General features: G+C 47.9%; 1 protein-coding gene across 9 annotated transcripts in view; it reads left to right on the forward strand.

Annotated features, from left to right (window-relative positions):
- Window positions 1–13,744, forward strand: part of RBM33 (RNA binding motif protein 33) — a 145,100-nt gene extending 131,356 nt beyond the window's left edge. For all 9 annotated transcript variants that reach the window (XM_025451667.3, XM_025451680.3, XM_035700068.2 and 6 more), the window contains 2 exons: window positions 6,981–7,069; window positions 7,356–13,744. In XM_025451667.3, the coding sequence (XP_025307452.1) occupies window positions 6,981–7,069; window positions 7,356–7,404 (138 nt within the window). In that variant the 3' untranslated portion in view covers window positions 7,405–13,744. The remainder of the gene's footprint in view (window positions 1–6,980; window positions 7,070–7,355) is intronic.
- Window positions 13,745–14,270: the final 526 nt, after the last annotated feature.

Genomic DNA, 14,270 nt, shown 5'->3' on the forward strand with positions numbered 1-14,270 from the left:
CTTAACATGTTTGAAATCTGCTACTGTTGAGTCTCTGAACGTGAGGCATGGATGAAATCTCTTCCAAAACTTTCCCTGTTCAGGCATAGCGACTTCCACCTTTCGATTCCCAGGGATATGGTTAGGGTTAATTTTTATTTGTGTGTCATAAGAGAAAGTTAACCAAGAATTTGAGCTTCCATTTTCAGTATAGTCTCTTGCAGTGGTGTGGCCAGAGACAGCTGTCCGTTATCTGGGGCTTTTGCACTGCCTTCACAGGCAGCCCCTTCGCACAGGTCATCACAACGGGGATCAGTTTGCGGAGCATCGTAGGTTCATGAACAGGTGCTTATCCTGGTCTGAGACTCTCCCACAAATGGTGGTGGAGAATGGGCTCCAGTAACAGTGTAGCAGTGAATCCAGACTAATAAACCAGAGCCTCCTGTGGGAGTTCTGAGGACTGGTGTTCCCTGGGAGAGCTCATGGGCAGTCTCGTGTCCCCGGGAGGTGACAGCATGGCCGCTTTCCACATGTGACCTGCTAATGATCGTGGCTTTGCTTCCTCACAGGTAGTCTTGATATTTCTCTGGAGTGTCCTCAACTGAAATACAGTTTTCAGGTCTGAATAGTGCTGCTACTTGCTTCTCAACACAATGAGTGAGAGCCAGTGGCTGCTTGGAGCTGTTGCTAAGTCACCTAACCTCAGTGTACTCATCTTAACACTTGAATTTTGCATTTTGCATTGGGGCTTATAGATCTCTTAAATGGCCCTTTTTGTTGTTGTTGTTGTTGTTTATGAAAAGGATTAGAGATCATTCTGTTGGAAATAAAGTTTGATTGAGGGAACTAAAAGCCAAACAGAAACAGGTTTGGATTATTTAATGCCTTGTTCTAATTAGAAAGCAAGAGGAAGCTAGGAAGGGGAGAATGAATTCTCTAGATTATATCAGTTACCTTTACAATGGGGTGGAAGGTGAGGGCCCATCTGCCCCTGAAGAAACCCCTGGGATGATGTATTTAGCGCTTACAGAAGGACCTCTTCTCCCACCCTGGGGAACACAGCAGAGTATGTGCATCATGCCAGTCCTAGTCCCATAGGATGATTTTGAGGGTGAGTTTATAAATATTTAAGCACCACATTCACAAAATGTCAAGTTTCTTAACAACAACAACAACAAAAATCTAACAAGTATAAACAAGTCCCTTCCAATGTTAGAGAGCTGAAGAGTGATATTAACTATACATTTTACAGAGACCTTTATAACAAGAGTCACTTATGCTTTAAGTATAAATACACTTGGAAGGGATGATGCTGGCTAATCCAGGCCTTCTGTCGTTGGCCTTCTGCAGTCCTGGCGGGAGGAAGAGTTGGTGTTGAGCTTCTGTGTGCCTGGACTCTGGCACCACCTCGTGTACACTTGGTGTCACAGCAAGTGGTGGTGTCTAGAGCAGGAAGGCTCCTGTTCTTTGGGGGCTTTAAATCTTTTTTTTTTTTTAAGATTCTATTTATTTATTCACGATAGAGAGAGGCAGAGACACAGGCAGAGGGAGAAGCAGGCTCCATGCCAGGAGCCTGACGCGGGACTCGATCCTGGGACTCCAGGACCACGCCCTGGGCCAAAGGCAGGCGCCAAACCACTGAGCCACCCAGGGATCCCCCTTTGGGGGCTTTAAATGAGAGGAAATGACAGTGACAACATGCAAGCTCTGCTTCTTAAACTGCGGCATACGAGAGGCTTTCCCAGTGTGGCGGCAGGCCTCGATGAGCACGTTTCTCTCAGACTAGTGCCGAATCCCTGTACACAGTACTCAGAAGCCTCTCTACAAAGTCCTTTTTAAAATTCTGTATTGGCTCATTGTTTACAGAATAAGAAAAAATGGCAAGATTTTGTAGAAATGTTGCAACCTGAAGGTGGCAGTGGCATGAGAAGTAAGGGGTGTGTTTCAGAGTTTCAGGGAAGATGGCCCAGTGAGAGCCACGTGGTGCTCACTTGTAGCTATGTTGCACGAGTCCACATCTCAGAAAAGGCTCTGCTTTGGATCCCCAGACTCTGGGAGGCACCTGCATCTTGCTCATAGGGAGGGCAGGGGACCACAGGGGGGCCCATGAGCACTATGGGCAGCTGAGCACACACCCAGCTGCTCTCTAGTGATTTGCACAGCTTCCTGCAGGAGTGACCTGACCTCTTGCTCTGTCCTGAAACACGGAAGCCAAGGGGACTCTTCAGGTCAGGAAGTAAGCTACTTAAAACACCTGTGGCTTTTTTGCTTGTCTTTATTTCCCTGTTTGCTAGGTTGTGCCTAAAATTGTGCCAAGAAGAAAAATTTGTTATCCTATAAATGTCCTGTTGTAAAAACAAAAAAGTAGTTTGCTCACAAAAGCAGAAGGTTTGAAATCATTTAATGAGAATCTGTAACCAGTTCCCCGTCGTTATCACTGTCAGCTGTGTTGACAACAGTCGTGCACATCTTCTCTGCCGCTCTCTATTCACTTCTCCCAGTAGCAGTCATGGGAGCAGCACCTGAGCTGGGCAAGAGTAGAAGTGACCCCTCACCGTGCAGCCAGAGTCACCACTGGGGTCAGGCTCTGAGACTAGGCTTTGGGGGCAAGTCCTGATGTTGCCAGTTCTTGATGTGTAACTCTTGGAGGGAGCACTTCTCCTTTGTGAGTCTGGGCTTTTTCTTCAGACTCTCATCACCACTCCTTTGTGACTGTCCCTTCACACCCTGGCAGTCCTGGGGGGATAGGAGAGACGGGCAGCCTCCACATAGCCCTCGAGGGGTGGCAAGCAAGACAGGACAAGGTGTGCAGCAGGTGTACCCCATGGCCATGTGTATGCTCTCGGTGGGGATGTGGGGGTGCTGGACAGCCTTCTAGGTCCCGCACATTTACTTGCTGCCTCTGGACACTGCAGTTCTGGAGTGCAGCTCTGTCCTTGCAGTGTGGCAGTGCTCCTTTGAGCGGTTCTGTGAGGTTGGCTCATGTAGGGGCATTTGACCTGTTCTGAAGATGCAGTTCGTTCTGACCCACTGTGGGGGGTTGGTCGCTGAAGTAGAAAAGGTTGGAATCTTGAGTGAAAGCAGTTCAGTTTTGAAGTTCAGGACATTTGGGAGAAAAAGCTCTAGGTGCAGTCAGTGTAGACTTAGGACAGACTCACGCCACAAGGTGTAAGGAGAATAAAGGCGTAGCCACGGGATTTGGAGCCATATTGGGCAAAGTCCTGAAAACACTGTGGCAGTAACCCAAAGGAAGAAGGGATTTTCAGGAGACCAGTGTGACAGCACGGGAGCTCTGAAGAGCTTGCATGGGTTCCAAAGGGCAGGTTTGTCCTGCAGGAGGGAAGCTGGACAGCAGCGTCAGTGGCACGGACTATGGGAATGTACCTGCACCGAGTCAGCACGAGCAACAGGCCCCGGGGCACGCGGAATCACAGGTGGAATCACAGGTGGATGTGCGGCACGTTGGGATTCAGGAGGACACTGGCTGGGCACCAAAGCAGCCTGTGGTGGTGGCACGCATGCATGTGGGAGGCCCGGGAGCAGGGCCTGACTGACAGTGTGAGCATGTCGGCTGCCTGCCCTTGGTGCTGTCCGCCTCTGTGGGCACCCTGTGCCATGAGGGGGCATAGGCCTGCTGGGCACAGGGAGGATCAGGTTGGTGGTGCCAGCCCACAAGGGGGAGCCTTCTGTACTCTCTGTGGCTGTTGGACGGGCCACAGAAGTGGCCCACCGCGGGTGTCTGGGTCAGGGCTGCAGTGGGACTGTTCTCATGCAGTAAGTTTACTTGCTTACTTTTAAGATTGTATTTATATATGTGAAAGAGAGCATGATCCGGAGGAGGGGCAGAGGGAGAGGGGGTAGAAGCAGGCTCCCCGCTGAGCAGGGAGCCTGATGTGGGGCTGGATCCCAGGACCCTGAGATCATGACCTGAGCCAAGGCAGACGCTTCACTGATGAAGCCAGCCAGGTACCCCGGAAGGGGAAGAAGTTTAAACAGATTTTCAGGGCCTCAGAACCCTGTTAGCGTCTCCATAATATTTTCGTTTCTCTGAGCGTGTGCACAGGCACACAGGCTCTTTCTGGAAGGAGAAGCAACTTCTAACAAGGGAAGGTGCCTGGGGCTCAGAGCAACACGGACCTTCCCTGGGATCCAGCTGTGGGCTGTCAGAGCCCATCAGGGCCGGACAGCTGGCCCCCGGTAGGGTAGCAGGGTGTCCGAGCAGGCAGCTGCCAACCAAGGGGTTTCATCTTGCATTTTGCTACATAAAGAAGGGCAGTTACCTGTTTTCGGGAAGTGAAGCAAAGGCGTCTTACCTCTGAAAATGAGGCGTCAGGATGAAAGTTGGTGTTCGCTTTCCGCCTGTGTGCCAGCATGGCACCTGTGGTAGGGGCCTGGAGAAACGTGAATTTGGCTTTCCTCTGGGTGAATTGGTGTTTAACTGTATGGATGTATGGTACTGATCCGTAGATGTATATAACCTCAAAGTGGAAGCCTGTGAACAGAAATAAGGCTTTTGGCTTTCGGTGAAGTGTCTACTTCCCTGCTCCCAATACAGAAATTACTAGTAGCTCTTATTTTGGTAGGTCAGACACTTCCTGACACTCAGTCTTGTATCTAGAAAATACTTGTTATTTAAAAGAAGGTACAAAAATGTAGATAGAGGGGAACAGATAAGCACATTTAAGGCTGTGTCCTCATTACCTATGCTGACTCCTTGAGAACCAGGCCGGTCCTTAGGAATTTCAGCTGGCCATGTCCTGACTGGCATCTCCTCAGTCAGACTGAGGTTTAAACTCCTTAGGTACAAATACATGCTCTTGCATCAGGCATTTTACCATTTTATGTGGTAAATGGTAAAAATGAAGCTTCATGCCTTCATTTCACATTGTGAAGTCACCCCAAGGAAATCACTCTAGAAATGTAGAAACATATTCTTTCCTCAGAAAAAAAGCATGGTATTTTCAGAGTCCAGATTCTGTGAATTGTAGAGTGAATAATTACTTGTGATATCATAAATTAGTTTTTCCTGTCAATTCCAAATAAAGTTCTTTTATTTTTAGACGAGGTAAATTTAGGTAAGTTCTCCTGACTCCCTCATGAGGTGTGTCACTGTGGGGGCGCCACTCTTGCCCCTCGAGCCCTGTGGTTGGTCCAGAGGCACACACAGGACCAGGAGGAAGGGCCTAGCTATGGGCTGTGTGCAGGTGCTGGGGTCACCTGGTGTCAGAGCTTCAGAGTGGCAATAGCCAGAACTCATTCATCCTGGGAGTGAGCAGCCAGATGAGACTGGCGGCTTGGAAGAGAAAGCGGGCCTCTGCCCCATACTTTGGGTGTGTCTCCGAGGCTGGGGAAGCCGCATGCTGAGGGTGCACCCAGGGAGAAGTCGATGACAGTCATTAAAGACCACGTTATGGCACTTTTCTTGTGCTGTTAACAGTAACTTTAATCATCATCAGTAAATTCTTCTGCTTCCAGTTTTTATATCCACAGAAGAAGAAAGATTTAGAATTCTGCTAAGCTCACTTCAGCACACCAGGCGGGCAGACACAGCTCTGTGCTCCCCGAGGGCTGCCCGTGCACCTAGTCAGGTCAGGGAGGAGTCCTCGGGTGGGGCTCTGGTGACGACTACAAGTGGTCTGTGTACACACCTGTGTAATGGGGAGACTTGAAACAGTTTATTTCTTTGTGAAGCACTGAAAGGTGACTTTGGGGAGGTGGGTGCTTACTTAGAGCTCTCCCAGTGGTGTTCACTGGTTAGACGTTCTGTGGTTACTGAAATGAAGAGTACGTGGTATTTTTAGCTGTGTGTTTCCATTGTAGATCTTTGACAAATGTTTTAAAACTAAATACCCACATAGGTCAATGCTTCTAAGGGTCATATGTTAGCATCAGTTATTTTTTCTGGCAGACAGAAGCTCAGACCCTGAGGCATCGAGTTGTGTGCTATCCTGAGGCATCGAGGCAGTGTGTCCAGGGAGCCAGTGTTCCGTTTCAGCTGCCGCATGCCCTGCCCTTTGCAGAGGCTGGAACCTGCTCAGTGCCCCAGATACACGTGCTGAGCTGCCTGCATCATCAGGATGCTTGGGAAGCATTAGGCGCTTGAGAGTGGGATTGGCTGATGGATCACAAGGTCTCTTCCTTTGACCTGTCCTTCACAGATCCTGGGATCCTAGACCCCAAGGCCTCAGAGAAAACTCAGAGCCGTGTGTGCGTCCTCCTCAGGGCCAGTGTGAGGACTAGGTACAAGTTACCTCTTGACAGTGCTTGCTTTTCAGACAATAAGATTCTTGTCACCCGATGGATCATTTCTTTCCATGTCTTCTTCACAGAATAACTTGGTTTTCACTGCAGAGTAGCTGCCTGTGATGGTTGCTCTTGCTCCTGAAGACTTAATTTGCGATGTCACTCAGTGATCCACTTCTAAGTGCAAAATGTGACCAGCTAGATATGTAAAAGCCTCAGTTTACCCTAGTGGTAATTGTTGGGTCCCCTTGCTAAATGGCAGTTTCCTCCTGTGTGATGAGTATTGCTCTTTAAAAAGCTTATTAGTGAGGGCCACACAGAGGATCCCCTGGCAAAATGGCATGCAGACAGGAAGTGACTCTCCACAACTGTCTGCCACCAAGACTCACAAGGTGGGTTGAGGGAGAAGACGGAGTGGCTCACGTGGCCAGGTGATGGAAGGTCTTAACACCAGGCTGGAAGGATATACATGCTACTCATGGGAATGACTGTTTTGGGATAGATACTCTGGATAAGATAAAAATTGCTAGGGAGGTACAGTTTTCTTTAATGATCCAAATGTCATCCTGGACTTAAACTTTGTGTTAAAGCTAATGTATAAATACATTGGGTGTTTTCTCTTTCCTTTCTTTCTTTTTCTTTTTCTTTTTCTTTTTCTTTTTCTTTTTCTTTTTCTTTTTCTTTTTCTTTTCTTTTTTTCTTTTCTTCTCAACACATAAAACATGATATTAAAATGTTTTTCTGTTTTCTTCTTCTAGAGTTTACAGATGCTTCCCCAGCAACGGAAAGCCATAGCTAAGTTCAAGGAACCAGCTCATGCATTAGCGTTTCAACAGAAATTCCACAGGTAGCCAGTGTATTCCGTGATCAGGGTGATGTGGGAGTGGGTGGGAGAACTGCTCCATGGCGTTTGCTCTCTGCCAGGGCAGCTGTGCACAGTAGTGCATAAAGGGTGCACGCAGCGCACCCTTCCTAATGTGGGTCACCAACCCTTGTTGTCCTGTTGGTCTCCGTCTGCATGGTTATAGAATTTTCGTTAATCCGGACCCATCATTTTACCTTAGTTTTTACCTTAAGTTGACTGGGGACATGTGGAGTTTGCTTGTTCTGACTGTTTCTTTGCATTTCCACAGGCACATGATAGATTTGTCCCACATAAACGTGGCCCTGATCGTTGAGTGATTTCTAGCAGGAGACGCTGACCTGACACTGTACACACGCTGTGGCATTTCTTCAGGAAGCTGCAGCGCACAATCCCCGCGAGCGCAGGCCTCTCCGCCCTCAGTCTTGCGTAACTGTTGTCCGGAGTGCCGGATGGTCCGGCGCTGATTCCAGCAGAGCTGAACTTGGGGACATGGCGGACTGGGGTTTGCTGTTAGACTGCTTCACGTTCTGTTGTCACCACCGACAACTACAGTTTTCGTTTGCTTTTGTTTTCGAAGTGCTCACAATGCATGTAGACATTGTTCTTCGTGATCGTACTGTGGGATCGATCACAGTGACTTAGAGTCAGGAAGGAACATTAACGTCACAAATTCTAAGTAGTTTCTCACAGCAAAGAATACTTGATAATGGTTGCACTTATCTTCAGTGCAGGCTAGACAAGTGTTTACCCAACCAAGCGTACCTTGCGCTGTCTTCTCAGAAAGCCCTCAAAAGGCTCTTGGAAAAACCTAGATTCAAATGTGGGTGATGATGATTGACAGTTGTATATCCTGGGAAGCAGGGTATGAGGGTGGTTGGGAATGGTGCCAATTGTGTGGCAGATTCTGCTTCTTGTGAATACTCCGAAAGCACCGACTGTGTATTCCCAGTTCCAGAGGGGCCTCCCCACCCCTTTACACCCTCCCCGAAGAAGGCAGCAGTCTTGGTAGACCCTGTCCCGCCTCTCTGGGCCTTCTGGCATCCCCTGCCTGTGGGCTGCCCCGCGGATCTGCCATGGAGGTGGATGGGTGGCCTGAGGCTCACAGACCTGTGTGGGGTGGTTTTCCTCTTTTAAATGCAGCCCAGAGGGGCGTATTTGTGTCCCTGGCTCGGTGACCTGTGACATTCTTTGGGAACCTGCTATCATTGCTTTGATTAACTTCTTGTGTTTGAAGGCCCTTTGAGCAGGGCTGTGCTATCCTTCTGCAGACTAGGAGCAGGCCACCCTCATGGAGTGTGTGTGTGAGGGATGGCTGCCTCATCGGGGCCACGAAGCCCAACGCCAACCCGAAATGTGTCCGTATCGCCACGAACCCACTTGAGGAGTTCTGGGTAGGTTCCCTTAGGCGAGACCCTTATTCCCCATAAAGCAGCCTTTCTTTAGTAAAATTCGTTCTGGGCAAATGTTTGAAAAGTGCCTTATTGTATTTCTGCTCATGAAGGAGATTCACTGTTCCGGATTTATTCTAATGTGGACCTGAACTATTTGAGCAAGTATTAGATACTAGGGCATACTCAGACTTTTTAGCTGTATTTTATACCTAAGATTTCATGTCAGGTTTATTAGTAGAATTAGAAGAGATTCTGGTTAGCTGAGCGTAGACCTGCTGTAGCCCCCGTGGCCAGGCGTCTTCCTGCCTCTCCGCCTTCTGGTGGGGGCTGTGTCAGCTGGTTTCCACAGTGACATTTTATATTCTTTCAGTTTAAGTTACCCGAGCTGGGGAGAGTGTCCAGGCCTGGTGAGGCTTGACTGCAGCGTTGATTCTGAAATGGCATCCTGTGGAAAGAGTGAGCCTGGAAAATGAAGGTGGTTGTTGGTGGCTACTTTTCAGAAGATTTTGGTGCCAGGAAACAAATGGGCACTTGTAGGGTCCACTAGAATAGACTCTGGCTATGGTGCCTGGCCTCCCAGGTTCCCGAAGGCCCCTGATGGAGCTGTGGAAGGTGGTGTGTGTGGGCCTGCCTCGGTGCTCCAGTGGAGGGGTTCCCGTAGTGCTGTGTACCCGCCCTCAGCTGGTTGACATGGGCTGTCTTGTCCACTGTGGTCACAAGTAGTAATGGGTGTGTTTATGTATTGAAAAAGCATAGATGATTTGGTTCGGTCCCCAGAGAGCTGTGTTGAAGTAACATACTTGCTAGCCTGGAAGCTCTTGGTAAGAGAGCTGCAGACAACCTTCCCACGCTGGGCAATGGGCAGGCTTTCAGTTGATGGACTTCCTGTATCACCGAGGACCAATTGATGCCATAAAATGGGATAGTCTGAGTGTGCTGTGGTCTTGAACCCGAAAAGCACCTTGTCTCTGGAAAGTAGGCACAGAAACACTGTTTTTCTAGTTAGTAATGATAAACTAAGCCGTCCTGCGTGGCGTGGGCGCCACTGTTGAACACAGACCTTGTGGCTACTGTAAGATCTGCTTTTGTCATTGTCTGAGTAGGACACGCGTGTCCGGGACGTGTGTGTCTCTAACTGCACACACGGAATCTTTCTCTTGCTGTGATTCTTGAAAGCCTTGGGCCAGGCAGTTAGAAGGCCCCGCTCCCAGTCTGTGTGCCGTCGGGAACGGCCCCCTGTCAGGCTCCCCGTTCCCCTGGCCCAGGAGCAGAGGCTTAGGTTTCCTTGAAGGGGACTGCGGAAAAGGAAAGAAGCAGAATTAGGAAGTAACGTTATTTCCAAGGTCGATACACTTTCCGCAGTGACATCAGACCACCGACAGCTGAACCCTCTTGGAAGATCTGTTGCAACCATTATCTTTGTTCTTTATTTATCATGCATTTAAAATGAGATGCAGAAGCATTTAACATACTATGTAAATATGGACCTTTTAAATTTAAAATGTTATTGGAGATGCTTTCAATTCAGCAACAATCTTAGCTCTTTGTTAGTTCTTTTGTGTTGTCTTATCAAAGTTTCATGGATACAGTTCCATAACTGTTGATGTGTTTGTGTGTATATTCGATTTTTATAAAGATGGTAGTAAGTCAATACATTTATCCTGACCTGTGTATTATTTGTTCCCAAATTCAAGAAGCTTAAAGTCAGTAAATAATCTATCGCATAAGGTAAACATAATAGGTAATTATGTGGAGCCAAGTTACTTTTTCTTTTTGCATTGTCTTGTTTTGATTTTGTGCTGTAATATAAGATCACGTAGCCGCTATCTGAGCATAACCTTGCATTACCGTTGGTCTGGCCACTTTTGTTAAGTCCTTCTACTGATACTTTTCTAAAGGAGAAATCCTGTCCCCCCGCCCCCCCCCACCACCACCAAAAGAAATGTTGAGGGTCCCCCACCCCTTCTAGACAGGCAGCATCCTAAGAAGATGCCTGTGCCCTTGCCCCAGGGGGGTAGTGGAAGGGTTGGGGGGCCTTGTAATAACTACTTTTCATTTGGGTCGTTCTTCTCTTAATTTGTAATGGTCCTGGATAAACAATTGTTTATGCTTGGTTCTGTAGCATTTTTAAATTGTGGCAGAGCTTCAATCCTGCACCCAAGGGTCTTCTTTCAAAGAGCATTTTGCTTAATTTGCAAACGGAACACTTTGTTGCCCATGGAAGGGGAGAGCTGTCTAGGGTGGAGGGAGTGAGGAACCACAGGCAGGGGGAGAGGAGAGTTTTCAGAATGAAAGAATTGTTTTAAGGATTATAATGAACTTTTAACATGCTGACTCTTTAAAGACGAGTCAGCCAGTTAAGCTGAGAGACACAGGAGGGTGGGCAAGCAGACAGCTCTCACTGGGGGATGGGAGGGTGTCCCCATCAGGGAGAACCAACCACCTTCCCTGCGTGGGCCTTGAGCTCTTCCTCAGGAGGAGGCTGGACTGGCTCCGATGGAGGAGATGGAGGAGACGCACGGAGGCAGGGCCTTGCTCAGAGGGTTGGTTTTGAGAACCTGTCACTTCCATTCTTTTTTTTTTTTCTTTCTTTCATTTTTCTTTTGGCTTGTGGTTTCTGTTTTGTTCTGTTTATTTTTTTTTAATTATTATTATTAATTTATTTGTTATTTAATTGAAGGTAAGCTCACCATGCAGGTAGACCACTGGACTGACAGGGACCCTGTGGTGGGCAGGTGGGCTAATGTAGTAGCCTGGGTGCCGAGTGCCTGGAACACCCTCGAGCCCCTCGTCCTGCTTAGTTCCCCAGAAAGCCCACACGCCTGGTGTCAGGAAGCCCATCCCTGGGCGGCCTGTGCTGCCCTCAGCAAATGGCTTTGGGCCCCCTGCCTACCCTACTGCCCTCCTCGGGGTCATTTTTAATTTTTCCTCCTTCCTGCTTGCAGGACTTGTTGTGGTTTCACATATTCACTGGGAGACCTAATCTTACTTCCCTTTAGTCAGGTAGAGTCATTTCCCCCCCCTCCCTTTTTTTGCTTATTTATTTGGAGTTGGGAAGGGACTTCTCAGAGGTAGCCCTTGGTTCTTTACACATTTTGAAGTGACATTATTCTAAAAGGGAATTTCCTGAATGGTGGTGGGAGGGGGTGGGTGATAGAACCCAGACCAGGAGACGTTGTCTGCCCTCCCCTCGCCTCTCCCATGAAAGAAGCCACAGGAGTTTAGATCACGTAAGGGAAAGTTTAGATATTTTACTGTGTTTAATGAGCATTTCGAGTAACCTTTTCAACTATATTTAAAACTTGTGAATGAAGTGTTATTTTGGACATTCGTAGATATGAACTCTCCAAAGGCGTTTGGCCTTGATTCACTAGTAAATCCTAAGGATTTTGTGTAAGGTTTTTTTGCAACCTATTTAATTGTCGTCATTTAAAGCGCCCATGGTTTTGTGTCCTAGAACCAAAGCAAAACTCACTGATTCATATTGGATCCCAGGTATACCTTCTTCTGGTAGCGTATGGTTGGGAAGGATCATTGATTTTACACTTTGTAACCTGCTTTTTCTAGAGAATGTTTTTATGAATCTTAACTCTTTTCTGTGCCGTGTTGTGGTAGGAAATCTTTTCATTAAGATGGGCAGGTAGAGCAGGTATTGATAGTGAGAAGTTGCTTTTCACTTTTATTTCTAACCAACTAAAATGTAAAAAGATCGTGTTGGTGTTTTGCTCTGTTTTATTTTACTAATTTAAAAATGTATGTAGAAAAATACAGGCCTTTTATGAGGAAACTGTAGTTTTAAATTTTTAGTCCATTGCAGAGAGTGGACAGATGTGCTATTCTGATATATTCTGTATTTAGTAATTAGTATACTCTAGAAAGTAGACCTTGACATTCTTTCAGCATGATTTCCTTTTAGAATTAGTTGTCATCGTAAGGGCACAGATAGTGGACCCTGATTTTAAAGGACTGAGTGTTTTGCAGTATTGCCTTGGAATACATAACTAGGTGTTGGAACCAGCACACACGCAACACGCTCATACTCTCAGCCGAAGAGCAAGTGATCCTTTGTATTTATAATCCATCTTTGCTTTTTACAGGATGGGATCCAGACTTGCTTTTCCTCTGTGAGGATTTTAACTCTCCGCCTTCGTCTTTAATTCCACACTTTAACTTCTAGGTTCAGGAAGAGCGAAGCCTGAAACCGTTCCGTCCCTCCTCTGGTGGGTGGCGCTGCCATCCTGGGCGGCCTGCAGCCCTGGCCTCCACCTGCCCCCCTCCTTCCTGTTCTCTTGCACTTCCGTTGCCCAACCCCCCCCCGCCCCCACCCCACCCCACCCCACCCCACCCCACCCCACCCCCAGCCACCACTGAGAGTGCCTTTCCCTTTCGGAAAATCCTTTTCTTTGACTTCCTCATCTCTGGATGCCCTTACCTCCTCCTCCCGGCCCTCCTTTGGTGATGGACTTCTTTTGCTGTTGGTGCTACATTCTTTTCTTGCTCCTGTGTCCAGTCTTAGCATTTAGAATTCCTCTCTGGGAGGGGGTATGAGAATGTTGTGAATATTTTTGCACTGTGTTTAAATTCGATTGCCTCTCATCCTTTGCTTTGACAGGTGTTTACTCGTGCTTTGTTCCCCCAGGTCTGTGTTGGAGAGAATAACATCTGAATTCTATTATTTTGCAGTTTGACTTGTAGGAGCGTGTGGCACCCCCAGATGCCAGCATCGTACCGCCGGTGGGAGGCGTGTGATTAATCACCCCCTTGTTTTCACCCCTCTACTTTTGCAGGACCCTTGTGCATGAGTTCAGTGTTAGTTGTGGCGCGCCTAGTTTTCCACTGGAAGTGGCGGCCTGTTTGACCCTTTGTTACTGCTCTCGCTGTGATCCTTCCTAACCGTAATGCGCACGCGCTGCCGAGCTGGTCTGTGCAGCTCCGAGGTGGAGCCTGACGCTGTGTTTATTGGGAGTGCATTGAGAGTTCACAAACCAAGAGGTTGCCTATTGCTTTCCTCTGGGTTGGTCTCCTCCATGTTTTCTACCAAACACTGCACTTACCATTGTGGGAAATGACGTTGCCTTGCCTTACCCCGTTTTTCACTTTGTGCTAATCACTGTGACAGCTCTATCAGGAATATGTGTGAAGAACAGTAGTGACATGGTTGGAAAAATGTATTGTGTGTGTATCATTTGTGTGATTCCATACCGAGACGTGTCTGGAACTGTTTGTAATTCGAAAGATGTGTTAATAAAAGACTTTGCAGTTCTTACTTTTGTTCTGTAGCTTTTCCTTTCTCTTGCCACTCAGATGCGGTCCATGTCCCATCTTAGCCATGTGGACAGAGGCTGGGGTGGTGTCCCCCCGAGGAGTGGGGATATCCGCAGGCCCCCCCCCCCCCCCAGAGGTGTTCCCCTGTGCTGTAGGTGTCGGCTGGGAAACGGCCTCTGGTGGGTGGACCCGTGGGAAGGTCAGCGCCAGTGTCTTCATCCACATCCTGTGGTCTGCAGAGGCCGGAACAGATGGTGTTTTCTGTTGTTGGAAGTGGGGGAGTTTTATTTTCTTTTTACATTTTTATGATGTTACAAGTAATTGTTAGAACTTTTCAGAGGACATTAGTGCTCTGAGGCTACTGATGAACAGTGAAGATGGGCAAAACCAGTCATGCATAGTATCTCCGTGCGTGCGACCTCTGCCTGTGATGCCCAGCTTCTGTTTGGGAAGTCGCATGGTGCCCACCGCTGGGCGTCCCTCGTCCCTGTTGTGCATCATCTGTACATGCCATGTCGCTACAGATG

Source organism: Canis lupus, chromosome 16 (assembly GCF_003254725.2).
Source record: "Canis lupus dingo isolate Sandy chromosome 16, ASM325472v2, whole genome shotgun sequence".
In the NCBI taxonomy this organism is placed as follows: domain Eukaryota; kingdom Metazoa; phylum Chordata; class Mammalia; order Carnivora; family Canidae; genus Canis; species Canis lupus.